This window comes from Anomaloglossus baeobatrachus, chromosome 2 (genome assembly GCF_048569485.1).
Source record: "Anomaloglossus baeobatrachus isolate aAnoBae1 chromosome 2, aAnoBae1.hap1, whole genome shotgun sequence".
Taxonomy (NCBI): domain Eukaryota; kingdom Metazoa; phylum Chordata; class Amphibia; order Anura; family Aromobatidae; genus Anomaloglossus; species Anomaloglossus baeobatrachus.
In genome coordinates, this window is record NC_134354.1 from 60,657,565 (window position 1) to 60,677,993 (window position 20,429).

At 49.9% G+C, this 20,429-nt stretch overlaps 1 protein-coding gene across 1 annotated transcript in view; it reads left to right on the forward strand.

Moving 5' to 3' along the window:
* The window catches only part of TMPRSS15 (transmembrane serine protease 15), a 447,907-nt gene that overhangs the window by 212,227 nt on the left and 215,251 nt on the right, over positions 1-20,429 (forward strand). Inside the window, exons 11-12 of the mRNA XM_075333062.1 lie at positions 5,621-5,729; positions 10,736-10,886. Coding sequence (XP_075189177.1) covers positions 5,621-5,729; positions 10,736-10,886 — 260 coding nt within the window. The remainder of the gene's footprint in view (positions 1-5,620; positions 5,730-10,735; positions 10,887-20,429) is intronic.

A 20,429-nucleotide genomic window follows, 5' to 3' on the forward strand; every position in this document is an offset into this window, starting at 1 on the left:
GCAAGCCTGGGGGATTCCAAGACTTATGGAGCAGCCCCTTGCCCTACTGCCCCCGAAGCCACCAGAATCACCCAGTGCCCAATCAGCGACATGTATCGCCCCTGGCCATACTTGCTTGTCCAGCTGTCAGTAGTGAAATGCACCCAGTCATACAGAGTTTTTCAAGGATCAGGTGATGTTGTCTGCAAAATGTTAGTTGAGCACAGGCACAGCTTTATTAGAGAAGTAATGGCAACTGGTTCTGGGGGACTGCAATGGCCATCAAGTTTCGTAAACCATCTCTATTCACCACGTGGAAAAGCAGCATTTCCGTGGCCAACAGTTGGATATGATGAAGTTCAAGCTTTTAGCATTGGCATGTGTAGGAGGAAATAATCATTTACATTACTAATTTTGTGGGACTGAGGACTGTATGCTGTAATGAGAGAGGGTGGAGTTGGGTGTACATGACAAGTTTGTAGATTGGCAGGGAGGTGTAGGTGGAGATGGTTTGGTAGATTGAGAAAGATGTGGTGTACTCGGTGTCTGACATTGGTCAAAAATACCAGGCAGGTACACTTCAATAAAAGCTGATGGGCTCTCATTCACCGCGATTGTAGCAGGTATGCAAGTGGACATTCTACAGTTGGGGACCTGTGTGAGAAAACTTTCGATGGTGATGGAGGAGGAAAAAGCAGCAGACACAGTTAATGAAGCAGCTGGTAATTGTGGAGACCCTCTGGGACACGTTTTAGTGCTGTAAGGTTGCCAGAGTTACGTACAGTATGTTGGAAAAACATGTGCCAGTTCATGCATGTAGTAGTCAAATTATTGGAATTTTTACCTTTTATTGAGTCCTTTATAAAGTTGGCAGATAATGAAAGTTGGGTCATCATTTGCTTTCTCAAAAAAGGCTCAGGCTAGGAAAACTTTCCTGCGAATTACAGACCCACGACCACTCCTGGCCACAGCCAGAGTTGTGGCTTAGGATTCAGTGCTTGTCCTAGTTGCATCCCTACATGTTTGTGTGTGAATTGGCAACATAACCTTCTCCACCTCCTCTGCTGAGCTACTCAGATACGTGTTCATGGGTTCATACCAAGTGGGATCTCCAACCTCATCATCATCCTCCTTGTCTTTCTCCCTCTCTCACTCTCCCTTCCCCTCAACCTTCTCCTCTCCCTCTCTTCACCTCTCCCTCCTTCTGTCCCTCATTTCATCTCTTATTCTCAGTCTCTCTGTTTTTTTTTTCTTTCTGCCTCCCCTTTCTCCCTCTCACCCTCCCTCTCTCACCCTCTCTCTCTCCTTCTTCCCTTCTCCTTCCCATCCTCTCTTACACTCTGTCTTTCTCCCTCTCTGTCACTTTCTCTCCTTCTCTTCCCTCTCCCTCTCTCTGTCATACACTCACTTACTCCTTGACACTCTCTCTATCTTTCATGCTCTTTCACCCTCCCCTCTCTATATCTCAGTCTCTCTTCTTCTCTCTCTCTCTCTCTCTCTCTCTCTCTCTCCCTGTCTCCCTTCCTTTTTCACTTACTCCCTCTCTCCTTTTAATGCTCTATGACTTTCTTGCTTTTTCACCGTCCCCTCTCCTCTCTCCCTCTCTCTCTCCTTTCCTCTCTCCCTCTCTCCCCCACGCTCTCTATCTCCCTTTCTCTTTCTCATCCTCTCTAACTCTGTCTTTCTCCCTCTATCACTCTCCCTCCCTGTCTCTCCCTACTTCTCCTCTTCTCACTGTCTTTCTTGCTCTTTCCTTCTCCCTCCCTCCCTCTCCTCCTCTTTCCTTCTCCCTCCCTCCCCCTCCTCCTCTTTCCTCTCCTTGTGTCACTCAGTCCCTCTCCCCTTCTCACTTTCCTTCTTTCTTCCTCTTCCCTGCCCCTCTGTCCCTTTCTCCTATCATTCTATTTAAATTGCAAATCGGCATCAAAACTTTGGAAAAAAAATCTACTATGTTTTATGTATCATGGGTTTTGCAGCAGATTTGTTTTGCAAGGTTACACCCCCATTTGACTTTCTGTTGCAGAATTTCGGCAAGGAGAAACTACTGTAAATTCCACATTTATAAATTGCAAATTTAGTAGTTCCACATTTCATGCTGCGATGATAATCAACACGATGTGGATTTGAAATCTAATAAACTCATTAAATTACACTACAGTCATTTGTGATATCTTATTCACTTTGCTGCTTCTCTTAAAAACCTTGCATATTTTCCACTCTCAAATCTGGACAGAAAATTTGCAGTGTATTCTACATATATGATCTTTCCCTTATAAATAAAAATTGTAGAGAGCACAGTTTATGTCATCAATAAATTCATATAAATTTCAACTAATATAAACATATAAACACTTATAAATCACTTATCATCCAAAGCCGTCTCACGTTATTTCAATGTCATGCTACTACTCCTCCCCTTGAAGCATGACATGGAAAATACTTCCTGAAATTTCCAGGAAACGTTTGGCTTCTATGCCTATAATAATGCCCTATGGTCAATGTCACGAGAGTACCATGACGGAGAATGGTCCCTCCTCCTTTTGGTGTCAACAGATCACAACCCAGGGCGTCATACACACTTGCTTAGGTTAATATTGCTGGCTGTGCAGATAGTCCTTTATCGAGAGCTGCTAGGATTAAGTAGATCCTCTGGTCTCCTGAACTCTGAATGAAGGCAAGTGTTCTCTTGCTAATTATCTCTGCTATACAGACTTCCCTCCTAGCTCAGGTAAACAATGGTGATAGTTTCTACTTAGCTTGCCTTTAGAGAGAACCTGTGAGTTTTGGACCAGAAAGTCATTCAGAGAACATCTGCTATATTAAAGATGTATTGAGTTTTTCCCTTCCTTTGTCCGTTTTCGTTTTTCCCCTCTGGTCCGTTCCTCATTATTTTACCTCTTGTTGTTTGGAGTGATTTGTATGATTGTTGCTTATGCCGTGGGCGGCGGCGTGCTGCGCTCGCTAACGCTCGGGTCCGGTGCTGTGGCTGCTGCTCGGTGGCTCGAGCGGCGCTCCTCGCCCATGAGTGAAAGGGGTGGTTGGTTTGGGGATTTAGTCCGTGACGCCACCCATGGGTTGTGGTGAAGATGGACACCACCGCTGCTGGTGACGGGGATCCCGGAAGCGATGGTAGGGAGCAGTTGGGATGTTGTTTTCCCCCTCCGTGGGTAGGGGTTGATGGTCCCGGGGCCCGGTGGTGTGACGGGAAGGCAGGGTCGATGAGGTGCAGGGTTGCAGGGACAGCGCGGCGCAGTGCCAGATGGCACGGGTGTACTCACTCAGCAATAGATGCACAAAGTCTCCGGTAAACCAAACGGCTGGATGGACGGGTCCCGCAGCCGGCTGCAGTGTCTCTCCCCGGACAGGTGATGGTGGCTGTCTCTCCCTGCACCTTTGTGTACTGTGATGACTCCAATGGCTTCCCAACGGTAGTCCGCTCCCCGGTGTATAGATACCGGAGGAGCCCGTTCTTCCCTCAGGCGCTGGCCCTCGGATTTCTAGCCGGTGGCGGTGGCTGTATATCCTCACGGTGTGAGCGGTTGCCTTCAATCGGGACTTAGTTGTTAGGGAACCCCGGGGGTTCCTGTCACATTCGGATTTGACTATTGACGGCGGTTCCAAGCCTGGTCGGGGTCCGATGGCCCTGCCTGTGTGTGCTTAGCTTCACTCCGTTCCCCGGTCTGGTACCGGTGGGCCACCGCCCAGCCCCGGTCCTTATAGCTCTGCGGAGTTCCACCAACTCCTGTAGATGGCCACCACCATCTGCCAACCTTGCTCTCAGTGCCTGGGCTCCAACCCAGACACTCGGAGTATGTGACCTCTCACTTTCACTTCCTCAACTCCTCCAAACTCTAACTCTCACTGACTGCTTTTCCCGCCTCCAGGCCTGTGAACTCCTCGGTGGATGGGGCCAACCGCCTGGCTCCTCCCCACCTGGTGTGGACATCAGACCCTGGAGGGAGGCAACAAGGGTTTTGTGTCTGACTAAGGCAACTGTCCGGGGGTGGGGGTGTGTGTGTGTTTTGTCTGTGGCTACCTGGCTAGTCCAGGGCACCACACTTATTTTACCCCATCTGTCTTATCCTCTCTGTGTCTTTAACCCTAGAACGCGCAACCATGGAAATCTACATAGAAAATAAGTAACCTAGTGTGACGCCCTGGGCAAGCCAGGGGTCACAGGTCACAACGCCACCACACCCCACACTCCAGGTAGGCACATCACAGCTAAACTACAAATCCTTGTTGCCTTCCTCCAGTGGCTGATGATTCACACCAGGGGGTGGGCCAGGCGGTTGGCTCCGCCCACCAAGGAGATCACAGCTCTGGAGGCGGGAAGTACCAGGCAATCAGCTCAGGGACGAGCTTGAGTAAACAGAGAAAGTAGCCCAGGGAGGGCAAGAGTAAACAAGTAGTGAAAGTAGAAAAGTGGTAAAGGAGGAAAGCAAGTGAGGTGACAAGAAGGAAAGAAAGCCTGAAGGGTCCAGCTTTGTGTAGGGCCAGAACAGCAAGGTCAGCGACGGCGGTGACTGTCTGGAGTGGGACCGTTTGGAAGTTCCTGGAAGGACCCCGTTGGCTGTGTGCCCGGTGGTCTGGAGCAGTGTTCCGAAGGACAGTCAGCACCAGGGCAGGGGCCTCTCGGACCCCGGCAAGGCTAGGAGTCGCCAAATTTGCCGAATCCGTCAGTGAAGGGGACGTAGATCCCCCAGCAACCAAGTCCCGATTGAAGGCAACAGCTCAACCTGAAGCAGAGAGACACCGCCACCGCCAAGGCACCAGTTTCTTAGGGCCAGCGCCTGCGGGCAAAGTGTAGAGCTCCTCCGGCCCAGATTGTAGTCGGGGAGCGGGTAACCGGAGGGAATCCACCGCTACCACAAGTCAACCATAGGTGCAAGGAAGAGGGACATCACCGTCACCTACCGGGAGTGCAGGTGCAGCCGTCTGTGGGACCGTCCTACCAGCCGTTTGGTTTACCGTACAAACTGTGTCCGTGTCTCAGGCTGAGTGAGTACCACAGTGCCGCAAGGCACAGCGCTGCCCCCGCGTCCCTGCGCCCACCAGGCCCCGCACCTCACAAACCATCACTGGGCCCCGGGATCACCAACCCCTGCCCACGGAGGGGCAACACGACACCTGGCTGCTCCGCATCACCATCCCCGGGACCCTCGCATTGAGCGGCGGTGGTGAAATCACCACAACCGTGGGTGGCGTCACGAACTGTAACAATCCCCGCACCCAACTAACCCCTTTCACTCACGGGCGAGGAGTGTGCCTGCGAGGCCCCAGGTATGCATTCTAAGGTTTTAATCAGGAGCAAAACTATCATTCCTGCTGACCTGCGCACTATACAGGGATGTGTCCAGGAAAAAACAGTGATAGGCACGTGATCAGCGATGGGGTGAAAGAACCCATATTGGGACGTTATTGATTTCTGGGATCATCCTTAGGTAAATTTAGGATGTGACCCTGCTCCCCCTTCCCTAGCACCAGGGCCCACCGTTGTATCGTGTAGACTTTTTGTTGTGGCGCTCGCCGGGGGTTCTTGTGTACCTGGCGGAAACTCAGTAGTCACTGTGTGATATTATGCATCAGATTTGTTTTCCTTTTATATCGAATTTATCTTAAACATTTCTTATACTTTTAGGCTACTATATCTCAACCCCCTTCGGACCTGGATTTGGTCAACGAATTAGACTTGTTAGCCTTCCTTTGGCGTCATCATCTCCATTAGATCCTCTATGCCTCAGTTTCTGGTAAGTGGGAAACTTACATAAAATAAATGATGTGTCTAACCACAAAAACACATTCTGCTTGGTAAAGAGACTTAATTAGTATCATGTTAAAGGTTAACTAATTTGCTCAAGTATAATAAGCAAACCAATTTTGCTAAATGATAGAAACAAATAATTAGCCCCTTGCTTTCCCGGAGACAAGCAGCCTGAATAGAAGTAATATAACCTGCGGCACTGGTGGTATTGTGCCCAAAAAATATAAATCACTGCAGAATGTCTTTTACGCTGTTTATATATTTTATGTCTAAACATAAAAAAGGTCTCATAAAAAGGAAAAAAAGTATTCAAAGTTATGGTCTAGAGAAGTGGTCTCCAACCTTTTTTTACTTTGAGGGCCACAATTCTGCTTTAAGAAATAGTCACAAGCCACAATTGGTGCAAAGAAATTACAAAAGTCATTTGCAAAAAATAACAGATAACCAGTTATTAAAGGAAACCTGTCACCAGATTTGGGGCCTATAAGCTGCGGTCATCACCAGTGGGCTCTTATATACAGAAGTCTAATATGCTGTATATAAGAGCCCAGGCCACTGTGTAGAACGTAAAAATCACTTTATAATACTTAGCTAAATGGTCGGTGTGGAGCAGATGGGTCTAATAGGTGTCTCCGTTGTCCGGGTGCGGCGCCTCCTCTTTTGGCCATCTTTGTCCTCCTTCTTCTGAAGCTAGTGTGGATGATGCGTCCGATGTCATCCACAATAGCTGGCATTGAGGTTCCACGCATGCGCACTACAACACTTTGATCTGCCCTGCTCAGGGCAGATCAAAGTGTGCCTGCGCAGGACCCCAGTGTCTGCTTGTGTGGATGATGTCGGACGCGTCATGCACCCAGGCTTCAGAAGAAGGACAACAAAGATGGCAAAAAGACGAAGGCGCTGGCATCAGAGAACAGAGACACCCATCCCACCAATCTGCACCGTACCGACCATTTAGCTAAGTATTATAAAGTGTTTTTTTACATTCTACACAGCGGCCTGGGCTCTTATATACAGCATGTTAGAATGCTGTATATAAGAGCCCACTGGTGGTGGCCGCAGCTTATAGGCCCCAAATCTGGTGACAAGTTCCCTTTAAATGGTTATCATTAATCATTAAAGAGTTAATGTGGGCTAAAGGGTGAGTGTATCTACTATTTTTCATGCTATATTCTAATAGCCTTTGTAAAACTAGGGCCAGTCTTGTCCACATGTTTAGAAATTGACGAGCTTGTGTGCAGCTCCCTGTGCTTGTCCACATAGTAGACAAGTGCAGGAACCACCTGCTATTTATATGCACTTGTCTAACCTGTAAATCGGACCAGGCTACAACATGCTGCCATTTTTCCACAGCACATGAGCTGGCCTGTGGCAACACAATGGTTGAAAATAAGTTTGAATGTACCTTAGGACTGAATTAAGACATCGGCATGTAACGGTTCCAGCACGGTCTGTGATTATTCAGACTGACCGCTGGACTCCTGGCCTGAACTCAATTGCCTCATAGGCATATATGAGATAGAAAAGTTGGGGATATGAGACCCGCAGTCAATCTTTAAATCGCAATTTCAGACCATGATATATGAGTGTCTGTGAAGCGATGGACCGAGGGCCCTCCGCACTGAATAGAGGGGCAAAAAAGGAACAAACGGTAAAAGAGACAAATTCAGATACAACAGTGTATACTTTAGCTGAGGCGGACGGCCCAGGTCGCCACAACTAGTACAGTAAGCAATACAAGTTCAACTAGCAATACAACGATATGCACATATACAACATTAACCAATCCTACTCTATCCACTAACCTGGCTGGTCTCCTCTAAAGGGACCGGACGGATACTGCACTCTCACTATGGAGGCCTATACTGGTTCCCTCACCGCCGTACTCGGACACTCACTCAAGGCTCCAACCGCAAGACCAGTCCGCTTTGGAGCTTGACTGTACGGTGGTGTGCACTTCACTCCAGAAGGGCGATGCAGGACTTCTTTTCCCAATGTGGTGGACAGCTGGGCTCCTCAAGCAAGGAACTCTGGCAGGCCGGATGTCGAATCTCCTATATCTCCATCCCTCTGCACGTCCTGGAATCCACACTGTCCCACTTCCTGCTTCTCTCTCCACTTCTCTCCGATCAGACTAAATCAGCTCCAGCAGCAGGGGGAGATCTGGTTCATACCATTATGCTCTGCTAGTTAGCCAGTCACTAAAAGCCACAGTGTTGCGGGTCGGGGCCGCTGCCGCTTCTTCTCGGGGGCCTGCTCGGATCCGGGTTCGCTGCTGCGGCTCGAGTGGTGACCGGACCCGGGCTTGAACGGCCGCCCATCCTCACAACAGTCGGAAAGGGGATATTTACAGGGGAGGTATCTGTGACGCCACCCGTGGGTTGCGGTGAGGGATGGTGGCACCGCCGCTGCCTGGTGATGGGGCGTCCAGTGCTGATGGAGTGGGACAGCAAGATGGGAACCCTTCCACAGGTAGGGGAGGTGTAGACCCGGGGCCCGCGGTCTGAACATGGGAGTGATGGCTGCTGGAGGTGGCTCGCCGGGCTGGATTGGGGGTCAATGGTGTACTCACAGTTCAGTAATTTAACACAAGTCCAATAGTAAATCAAGTTGCCAGTGGCCGGCTGCCTTTGGAGAGTGCATTCGGGTCCCGCACCCAAGTTAATGAACAGGTATCCCTTCCTCCTGCACTCTGTGTTTGTCTTTCCTTTTGGACGACTTTGCATGGAACGGAGAAGTCCACTCCCAGTTCTGTGTGTAGTTGGAAGCTGTGGCCCACGAAAGCTGACCCCTGGGATCTCAGTGGGTTCTGACAGACACCCTATCCCCCCGCATTGGGCTTCCATTTTTCTCTATCTGGGCGGTTAATGGGACAAAGTCTGGAACCTTGTCCCTGGCTGGTTAATTGGAGAGGGGCATGCAACCTTCCTCGCCCTAGGGTCCAGGCACCCCGACTGTGCAAGGCCTCCGGACCGGATTTCCGGTGTCGGCACCGGCGGGCTACAACCCTGCCCCAGTACACTTAAGATTACCTGCGACCGGATCTCCGTCGCCTGTGGCCCTGTTCACGGTCTGCCACCTAGCCGGGTAGTCCAAGGGCTACTACCCCTGACTACACTGCACAGTGTCCACTTCACTTCCACTGAACTGAACTCCGACTTGAACTTCAACTTCTGTCACTGTTCCCCTAAGCTTGACTGGCCTGTTCCCACCTCTGACACCTCAAGACCCCTAGGTGGGCATTCTCATCCGCCTGATCCCGCCCACTGGTATGTCCCTATTATCACGAGGGGGTGGCTAGGGTTTAATAGCTGTGTGTTGTACCTGAGTGTAGGTTTTTGGTGGTAACGAGGAGGATGTACACTTTTGTGACTACCTGGCTTTGCCAGGGCGTCACAACAGTACAAAACAATCTTAAAATCACAGTGAAGCAACATTCTTAGTAAGGGCTTCACTCCCCTATATCAAAAGGAGGCCTTAGACTGAATTCAGCCATTCGTGGTTTACAGCCTGAGCACGGACCGTGATCCACAGAGTAAAGGTGAGTAAGCCTCAAAGAAATATACTGTACATACTGTACCTCCCAAATATGAAAGATAAGAAAGAGGGATACTTACTTGAGTCTGGTCGGTATCTTAAACTTACCTTAACCCTCAACTGGTGAGGTGAGATTTTTGTCACGCAACTGGTGATGTGGGGCTCCCTATACCCCAGTGTTTAGAAATCTCTCATTTTTACAGAAAATGCAAATATCACGTTTGTTTTAATTGTTTTCTTATTGGCGATTGATTACACATGAGTATAATAAATTTTTGACAACCACAAGTATCAGAAAATGTAAAACATTGATGATTCATACCAGCATTTCCCAATGAATGCCAGCTGAACAAAATTTCCCTGGGGTGGGGCAAACCCCACCTCACCAGTTGAGGGTTAAACTTGCCCTCCTCTATCTGCAACTACACTGAAATATTGCTCCCAGTGAAGTCAGTGTTTCCAAACATATGGTACCATTTTCATGGTCTCCACATTGCCTCCCTCACACAGTGTTATGTCCCCACAGCGTACGCACAGCTCTGCTACATCAACACACACCTTGCACATGTGTCTTTCTACTCTTACTAACTCTGCTTACTAGCCAGCTGTTAAAATGGTTTTAATATGGTACCTGACAATTAACTCTTAAGGCCGCTTTACACGTTGCGACATCGCTAGCGATCACACCTGCCCACGTCGTTTGTGCGTCACGGGCAAATCGCTGCTCGTGGCGAACAATATTGCTGGTACGCGTCACACGGACTTACCTTCCTAACGACGTCGCTGTGACCGGTGAACACCTCTTTTTTAAGGGGGAGGTTCGTGCGGCGTCACAGCGACGTCACACAGCGGGCCACCAATAGAAGCGGAGGGGCGGAGAGCAACCGCATTAACGACACGCCCACCTTGTTGCCGGAGGACGCAGGTACGCTGTTGTTCGTCGTTCCTGGGGTGTCAAACGTAGCGATGTGTGCTGCCTCAAAAACGACGAACAACCTGCGTCCAGAACGAGCAAAGATATTTGGGAAATGAACAACGTGTCAACGATCAACGATTTGGTGAGTATTTCTGATCGTTAGCGGATGCTCGTAGGTGTCACACGCAACGACGTTGCTAACGGCGCCGGATATGCGTCACGAATTCCATGACCCCAGCGATATCTCGTTAGCTATATCGTTGCGTGTAAAGCGGCCTTTATACTGCCAGAAAGTGCACACTATTAAACATAGCAATGACAAATGCTGTTAAAGCCATATTAACCACTTAAATGTAAAGAAAATAAAGAGTAATAAATACAGCACCAATAGACCATATGAACTTATTTTAAAGATTTTGCTACAGTATTACCTTTCTATAAATTTATCTTTCACTCTATGTGCTAAGATTCCTTCTGTTTTTTTTATTTCTTCTATTATTCATAATTACATTTTACTTTATTTTTTTTTTTTATCCCAGGTACCACATGTATGGTATCAGTGTATACCGCTTATCTGTTCTTATCATACCTGCAAAAAATAATGAGCAAGTTATTTTTTCTAAAGAAGGAAATTATGGCCCAATTTGGAATTTTGGACAGGTGACATTGAATGAAACGTCTGGATTGGCTGTGAGTATATATTCAGCTTTTTCTATCAACTTGTTGAATAATTTGGACTTAAAGTGCGGCTATTATTTCATATTTTTTTGTCTAAATTGTTCCAACATTATGTAAAGATTAAGAAGAAGTCCTAAAATACATTTATAGGTTCACATTCCGTTTTTCTCTTTGCCTGGAGATGGTATAAAATGTAGGGTGGAAGCTTACCATAGCCTAGTGAAGGAAAGTAGAGAATTTGGAGCTCTGCAACAGAATTTGGGCTACAAGGCATCTTTCTTGTCCTCTTGCAGTGTGGATACAAGCAGTCTGTTTAGGTATGCAAAAAAAAACAACATTTTCTATAATTAAAAATTGGTTCCATGTTTTTTTTTTTATATAGAAGTGAGTATAGGGTGAGATCTGATAAAGGGAACCTGTCAGATGCAATATGCACCCAAAATCACAAGCAGTTCTGGATGTATATTGCTAGTCTCTGCCTAACTGTCCCTGTTTCTAGTAGCATAGATAAAGAGATCTTTAGAAAAAGTATTTCTAAAGATCCTTTATGATATTCTAAAGAGTGTTGGGACTAGTCACAAGGGTGTTACTTCCTGCGCGCATTCTGCCCTCTTAGCATGTTAGTACACCCACAGGGTAGTGCTTACATGCTATTCAAAAATCATCACCAGCGGTGATGCTCTTGACCGTGTCAGCTATCACCACTGATCAGAGGTCCTGGTACTTAGGGTATGTGCGCACGTTGCTTTTTACCTGCTTTTTACCTGCTTTTTTGCTGCTATTTCTTCTGCGCTGTTTAATGCCAAAATGGATGTGTTCTTCTATTCAAGCAAAGTCTATGGGAATTTGGGTTTCTTGTTCACACTATGTTGTTCAAAATGCTGCCTTTTTGAGGCAGAACTTTGGTCAAAAACTCAGCTTTTCAAAGAAGCAACATGTCAATTGTTTTTGCCATTTGGGTTTTGCACTGCAAAGCTGAGTTTTTGACCAAAGTTCTGCAACAAAAAGGCAGCATTTTGAACAACATAGTGTGAACAAGAAACCCAAATTCCCATAGACTTTGCTTGAATAGAAGAACACATCCATTTTGGCATTAAACAGCGCAGAAGAAAAAGCAGCAAAAAAGCAGGTAAAAAGCAGGTAAAAAGCAACGTGCGCACATACCCTTACAGTCCGGTGCAGTATGAAGCCGGGCATACGCGTCCCAGCTTCAGAGAGGTAAAGTGTGCATGACCGGAACTGCCAGGACTTCTGATCAGCGGTGACAGTGGACAAAAGTAAGTGTGTCACCGCTGATGACGCTGCATTGAATAGCATGTTAGTACACCTCTGTGGGCGTGCTACCATGCTAAGAGTGCGGAATCAGTGCAGGAACTAATGCCCTTGCCACTGTGAAGCCCCACAGGTGTTGTATCGGTGCATACCTTCAGGGACTCCACGTAGCTGGTGCTGGTCACAGGTAGGGGATCTTCAGTTTTGATCGTGACGCCACTCTCAGTATTGCGGTCAGTGGGGACCGCCACTGCAGGTTAGGGGACGCCTGGGGCTGATGGTGGGTGCAGTCGGATATAGTAGCCTCCTGAGAGTGAGGCAAGCCCCAGGGCCCGGTGTGGGTTTGTAGTACCACAGGTCGCAGAATGACTCAAACACAGTCCAAGAAGTCTTTTAACGTGTTTACTCACTGTTTGGAGGTCACGGTGAGATGCCCGGGCGACACTGTGATAACCAGGTGGAACCAGGAATTCCAGGAGGCCGTTCTGAGGGTAGCTGTCCACTCGCCTTCCTTGCACTCTTTCTGTTTTAGGAGGATCCTTTGCTTGAAGCGTAGTAGGACCCCTCCAGGGAAGCTGTTACCACCCTGCTCCCCTCTCTCTGGCTCGTCTGCCGGCAGCGTGGCCTTGGTGGGATGGCTTCTGGCCCTGTCCCCTTATGGGCCTGGTGTGCTGCTTGGCTCAAGCTCTGTGTAGTCGTGGTGAGGGCATGAAGTACCCCCCCCCACCTGTAGGTTAAGCAGCTCTGGATGATCTGCTGCCTGTTCTGGGGACCTAGTTCCCCTTGTGTGCTCGGATACTGGGATCTCCGTACTCAGCCACCCCTCTTTCTCTGGATGCTCTTCAGGCCGACCCACAGTACTCCGTTCTCCTCCGCTTTCAGCTACAGCACTCCTCAGGACCTGTCTGCACGGGAGCTTCTCTGCTCCCCCTCCATACACTTCAACTTCTTCCTCTCGACACTCTCACTTCCTCTCCCTCTCTGCCCTGCTTCCTAGCAACCAGCCCCTGAACACACCCCTAGCTGGGAATTGAAAGTTAACTCCTTCTGGCTACCCAAGGGTCCCCTCTGGTGATGTGGGAGGCCTGGTCACTATATGTTTGTGTGTGCACCTCATCCTGGCCTTTGGAGATTACCTGGAAGCATTGCTCCCGCATGGGTGCAATACTCTGTGGTGCCTGACCAGGTCAGGGGCGCCACATTCCCCCTTAGTTATCATCAGCACGTCCTCGGGCTGCAAAGACAAGAGAAAGAAAAAGGTAATTACAAACTTTTCCCACACAGGGGCAATTATTTACATTTAAACATGCCAGGTACCATTCCACCACCAACCACCCACATGTCCGAAACCCACCCAAAAACCTCCAGGAGGCAGGTCACCGGTCCTTTTGGTAACCAGGTCTGGGCCATCACATTCCCCAGACCTTTCCTCCAATCTTCCTCTCCTGAGGAGAGTGGTGTAAGGTAGGCCCCATAAACAGGCGTACCCGCTTCCGAGTGTTGGAGGGCAGGCCCCATAAACAGGCGTGCCCCCTTGTTGGTGCAGAGCCATGCCCCTCAACAGGCAGACTCTGTGGTTGGTACCAAGAAGGCAACTTTTTACAATGCAAAGTTTGTGGTTAAAGCCAGTTCATAACCAGTGGTCTAACATTTTAAGGAAGTCTCACAATAGTCCTTGTGGGCACATTTCGCTTAAACGTTGCTTAACTATAACAGGTTAAACATTACACTCCATACCGTCACTTTCAACTAAACTGTACTTTGTCTATAGCGTAATGGGAGCTGACCAAAGTTGCTGCGGGTTGATCTACGCAGTACTATACTGTCATCTGTCTGAGGTTGTGTCCTCCCACCCGATGTATGTGTCTCAATGTGAATTCTGGGTGTACTGGGTACTGATACCAATGCGTGGTTTTCTGCTTCAGCTACATTTGGCACTTCTAGGTTCTGAACAGGTGCTTCTAGGTCTCCTACTTCTCTAGATTGAGTGAATGTAATGACTGGAATAACAACTGCTCCATTGTATTGAGGCCAACTTGCTGGAAAATCTCCAAGCGCAGTATGGATCATCCTTTCTTTTGGTTCTTGAACTGGCAAAGGGTTGGGAATTTCTTCAGGGATTCTTAGTTGTTCAGGACATTTCTTTAGGCGATCTCTAGAAACGACAGCTGTTGTTTTTCCTCCATCTTTGCTGATAAGGCATGTCTTTTCATTGCTAAGCGTTGATGGTAACACAGTATAGGGTTCTTCTTCCCAGTGATTGTCAAGTTTATGACGCCTTCTCTTTCCCTTGAGAACTATATCTCCTGGCATCAAAGGAACAGCAGGTGCTTTTCGATTGTAGGCCTTTTCTTGTTTCTCACGCTGCTGAGTCAGGCTTCGCTCCACACACTCTTGTACTTTCTTGTATTGGGCTTGGCGGTTGGAATCCCAATCAGCACCTTGTTGATGGTCTTCAGGGGTCTCAACTCCCATTTCCAGATCTACTGGCAATCTCCCTGGTCTGGCCCTCATCAGGTATGCCGGTGTGCAGTTCGTGGAACTCACAGGGATGTTGTTATACATGTCCACTAGATCGGGTAGTTTTTCTGGCCACTGACTTCGTTCCTCCAATGGGAGCGTCTTCAGAAGATCGAGAATGATGTGGTTCATCTTCTCACACATGCCATTGGTCTGAGGATGGTAAGGCGTAGTACGGATCTTCTGGCAGCCGTATAGGTTACAAAACTCCTTAAACACTTTAGCTTCAAAGGCTGGTCCTTGGTCAGTGAGCACTTGATCTGGATAGCCATGTGGTCGACAGAAGTGTGTCTGGAAAGCTTTGGCTGCGGTTTGACCTGTCAAGTCCTTGACTGGTACTACCACCAGGAATCTGGAGTAGTGGTCAACCATAGTGAGAGCGTAGTTGTAGCCTTGTCTGCTGGGTGCCAACTTTACATGGTCCAGGGCCACGATCTCCAGGGGCCGTTTAGTTTGGATGGGCTGGAGTGGTGCTCTCTGGCGGTGCTGGTCTTTTCTTCTAAGATTGCAAGGCCCGCAGTTTCGACACCACTTCTCTAGGGCAGATCTCATGCCCACCCAGTAGAATCTTACTTTAAGTAGGGCCTCCAGTTTCTTCCAACCAAAGTGGCCTGCACCATTGTGATAGGCTTCTAGCACCATCCTCGTATCCTTCTGTGGTACAATCACTTGCCACACCTTCTCATGCGTCCTCGGGTCAATGATGCTCCTGTAAAGTTTGTCTTGATAGATGAATAATCGACCCCTCTCCTTCCATAGGTACTGTGCCTCAGGTGGGGCTCCTTTGTCAAGGCTGGCGCCAGGCTGGCTGATCAGTTTCTTTACCAAGCCTACCGCTGGATCATTTTCCTGGGTCTCCTTCCAGTTGTAATGAGGTAGTGGGTTCAGGGTCACCTCTTGGCGGTTGGCACGCGACTGCCGACACTGTTTTGCTCCATGGCGATGGAACGCTGGCAGCTCAATCTCTTCCAGATCATCTTCATCTTCACCCTCGTCTGCTAGGTGAGGCATCCTGGACAGAGCATCTGCGTTGCCGTTCTTGCGGCCAGCTCGATACTTGACAGTAAAGTCATAATTCGCCAGTCGGGCTACCCAACGCTGCTCCATGGCACCCAATTTAGCAGTATCCAAGTGGGTCAGGGGGTTGTTGTCCGTGAAGACAGTGAATTTGGTGGCTGCCAAGTAGTGCTTGAACCGCTCTGTGATAGCCCATACCATGGCCAGGAACTCCAGCTTGAATGAGCTATAATTCTCCGGGTTTCTTTCAGTAGGCCTGAGCTTCCTGCTGGCGTAAGCAATCACACGCTCTTTGCCTCCCTGCACCTGTGAAAGCACTGCTCCCAGTCCCACATTACTGGCATCGGTGTACAGTACGAATGGCAGACCGTAGTCAGGGTAGGCTAGGATCTCTTCACCCGTCAAGGCCCCTTTCATTTGTCTGAAGGAGTGTTCTTCTGCTTCTCCCCAGTGAAATGGCGGGCCGGAGATCTTTCCTCTCTTCTTTGGGTGGCCTACCAGGAGCTCTTGCAAAGGCGCTGCCATTTTCGTGTAGCCCTTGATGAACCTTCTGTAGTAGCCTACCAAGCCAAGGAACTGACGTACCTCCCGGACGGTAGTAGGTGTGGGCCATTCCTGGATGACTGTGACCTTCTCAGGGTCCGGTGCTACTCCTTCTGCACTGACCACGTGACCTAGGTACTGGACCTTTGGCTTCAGTAAATGGCACTTGGATGGTTTCAGCTTCATTCCATATCGGGATAGCGCTTCAAAGACTTCAGCCAGGTGTTTCAGGTGGTCCTCGTAGGTCTTGGAGTACACGATGACATCATCCAGGTATAGCAGGACGGTTTCAAAGTTGAGGTGCCCTAGGCAGCATTCCATAAGCCTCTGGAAGGTCCCGGGGGCATTGCAGAGTCCAAATGGCATGCTGTTGAACTCACAGAGGCCCATTGGGGTGGTGAAGGCCGTCTTCTCCCGATCTTCTTCTGCTACAGATACTTGCCAGTAGCCACTAGTAAGATCTAGGGTAGAAAAGTAGTTAGAGGCTTTCAAGGCAGCGAGGGATTCCTCTATCCTTGGCAAAGGGTAGGCATCCTTGTGTGTTATCTGATTTATCCGTCTGTAATCCACACACATCCTCATCGTGCCATCCTTCTTTCTTACCAGGACTAGGGGAGCTGCCCAGGGGCTGCAACTGTCCCTTATGACTCCTGCCTCCTTCATGTCCTTCAGCATGTCCTTTGTGCGCTGGTAATGGGCTGGTGGAATAGGCCTATGTCTTTCCTTAATGGGAGGATGACTGCCTGTGGGTATGTGATGTTGCACCCCTTTGATCCTACCAAAGTCTAGTGGGTTCTTACTAAAGACCTGCTCGTATTCCTGCACGACCCTGTAAACCCCATGTTTCTGGTAGTCGGGTGTAGAGTCAGTCCCCACGTGTAGTTTCTGGCACCAGTCCTCTAACCGCTTTTGGGAGGTCTCGCCCTCTTTTGAGTCAGCTTGTGTCAGGGGACCTACAGGTGTTATGGCGTCATCTGAGCATGTAAACAGTTTGGCTATGGTAGCGTACCTTGGTAGTCTGGCTTCCTCCTCCCCATAGTTCAACACTCGTACAGGCACTCGTCCCTTGTGTACATCAACTACCCCCCTGGCTGTCAGAATCGTGGGCCAGTGGTCTGAATGAGTGGGCTCTAGTACAGCCTGGTAATCTTGTCCTCTGAGACCTACCGCTGCTCTACACCACATCATCATTTCACTCCGTGGGGGTATCACAATGGGGTTAGCATCCATCACCCGTACACTACCAATCTCACCGCCAGTCTGTTTTACCTGTTGCTTCCTCAGAATGATTCGGATCTCCTTTTGCAAGGCTCTTTGCGACCTGCCGTCAGCACCTTCAACAATCTGGTGAAGCAACAACAACACTTCCCCTAGGCAATTTTCTATGACATTAGTGCCTAAAATCATTTGCGGGTTCCTTTCTCTAATATCAGTGTCCACAACAATCAGTCCTTGTCCCTTCATTTCCTGCCTTCCCACCTTTATGGTTACCTCTTTGACCCCGATCTGGTCTATAGGTTGTCCGTTGGCAGCATAGATGGTGAGGGAGGGGTCCGGTGGTCGGAGATCGTCGTCCGACCAAAACCTACGATACAGGACATACGGGATCGTGGTTACCTGAGAGCCGGTGTCCAATAACGCCGGGGTAGGGATCCCGTCCAGGACGATGGACAGGACAGGACGTCCACCCACGTACTGATCACAGCAGCGACTTGGGCCTGATCTTCTTAATCCTGAGGACTGGCCCTCGGCCCCAGGTTTGACTCGTTTAAAGGACAGGCCCTTGCATAGTGACCTGCCTTCTGGCAACGACGACAGATGGGTTGTCCAGCTGAGTCATAGCGATCACTGCTCCTGCCTCGAGTTGGGGGACCCCTTCTCCTCCGCATCCAAGGGACGTCCTCTGGGTTGTCGGCTAGCAGGATCTGATGAGGGACTTTGGTCTCTGAGGGCAACTGCATTGCTTTCAGGATTTGTGCGACGTCCTTAGTGAGCTGCTGCACTTGGGAGGATAGCGTACTTATGGTCTCTGCTGGCGCGTTGAGTCCTTTTGCAGTCATCAGGGCCTGCGTGGAGGATTCCGCTCCTGCAGCCGTGGAACTGGCAGGGTCTGTGTCCACAGGGGGTTGGAGTGCTTTCACTGCCCGGTCTTTCAGAATGGCAAAGTCCACGTCGGGGTGTTCTAGGGACCACAGCTTCATCTGCTTCCCATCCTCAGGAGAGCGCAGGCCCCGCAGGAATTGTTCCTTCATCATCCGGTTTCCTTCCTGGTCACTGACAGGGTCCACCAGCTTGAGAGCCCGTAGTGCCGCCTGCAGCCTGAGGGCATAGTCTCTTATACTATCTTGGGGCTTCTGACGGCAGTGATAGAAGTCCGTTCTCAGCTCTCCCTCCGTGCGGTGTTCAAAAGCAGCTGCTAGTTTGGCAAAGATGGTCTCAACAGAGCTCCGGTCATCATTGGCCCAGGACTCAGCTTCCAATTCTGCTGCTCCAGTCAATTGTCCCAGCACCACAGCGGCCCTCTGTTTACCAGTCATCGCGTGCATGTCTAGCAGGGTGTTGATCTTTTTCTTAAACCCGGTCAGCGTGTCTATTTTACCGGCGTATTGAGGCAGCCATTGCGCCCCTGGGGCATACAACAAGGACACTGGCATTATGGGGGCGACCTCGGCCGGCGCAGCTGCGACCGCGGCACCGGCACCAGGCGCTGCGGCGTCCAGCGCGACAGGGGCTGGCATCGCTTGGGCTGCGTCGCCCTGACCAGGGGCATTACCTCCTGCAGCGTCCATTTTTCTTCAGAAAATCCGCGCGCTCCCTTTCCACTTCCTGGGTCAGAACGCTCTCTGAATTGTGGGGATTCTGGGGCGGCCACACCTCTTCGTGGGCGGTGCTCTTCTCCCTCGCGCGGGCTGCAGCGCGCGCTTTTGAAGATGGCAATATGGCGGCGGTTCAATTTTTGCGGTCGGACCTCTGAGGCACACGGTCACCTGTCTGAACAGGTCTAGTCCTTATCCTGTTCGTGACGCCAGAAGATGTGAAGCCCCACAGGTGTTGTATCGGTGCATACCTTCAGGGACTCCACGTAGCTGGTGCTGGTCACAGGTAGGGGATCTTCAGTTTTGATCGTGACGCCACTCTCAGTATTGCGGTCAGTGGGGACCGCCACTGCAGGTTAGGGGACGCCTGGGGCTGATGGTGGGTGCAGTCGGATATAGTAGCCTCCTGAGAGTGAGGCAAGCCCCAGGGCCCGGTGTGGGTTTGTAGTACCACAGGTCGCAGAATGACTCAAACACAGTCCAAGAAGTCTTTTAACGTGTTTACTCACTGTTTGGAGGTCACGGTGAGATGCCCGGGCGACACTGTGATAACCAGGTGGAACCAGGAATTCCAGGAGGCCGTTCTGAGGGTAGCTGTCCACTCGCCTTCCTTGCACTCTTTCTGTTTTAGGAGGATCCTTTGCTTGAAGCGTAGTAGGACCCCTCCAGGGAAGCTGTTACCACCCTGCTCCCCTCTCTCTGGCTCGTCTGCCGGCAGCGTGGCCTTGGTGGGATGGCTTCTGGCCCTGTCCCCTTATGGGCCTGGTGTGCTGCTTGGCTCAAGCTCTGTGTAGTCGTGGTGAGGGCATGAAGTACCCCCCCCCACCTGTAGGTTAAGCAGCTCTGGATGATCTGCTGCCTGTTCTGGGGACCTAGTTCCCCTTGTGTGCTCGGATACTGGGATCTCCGTACTCAGCCACCCCTCTTTCTCTGGATGCTCTTCAGGCCGACCCACAGTACTCCGTTCTCCTCCGCTTTCAGCTACAGCACTCCTCAGGACCTGTCTGCACGGGAGCTTCTCTGCTCCCCCTCCATACACTTCAACTTCTTCCTCTCGACACTCTCACTTCCTCTCCCTCTCTGCCCTGCTTCCTAGCAACCAGCCCCTGAACACACCCCTAGCTGGGAATTGAAAGTTAACTCCTTCTGGCTACCCAAGGGTCCCCTCTGGTGATGTGGGAGGCCTGGTCACTATATGTTTGTGTGTGCACCTCATCCTGGCCTTTGGAGATTACCTGGAAGCATTGCTCCCGCATGGGTGCAATACTCTGTGGTGCCTGACCAGGTCAGGGGCGCCACACCACCAGTCCCTGCACTCATTGCTATGTCATAAAGGATCTTTAGAAATACTTGTTCTAAACATCCCTTTATCTATGCTAGTGTATAC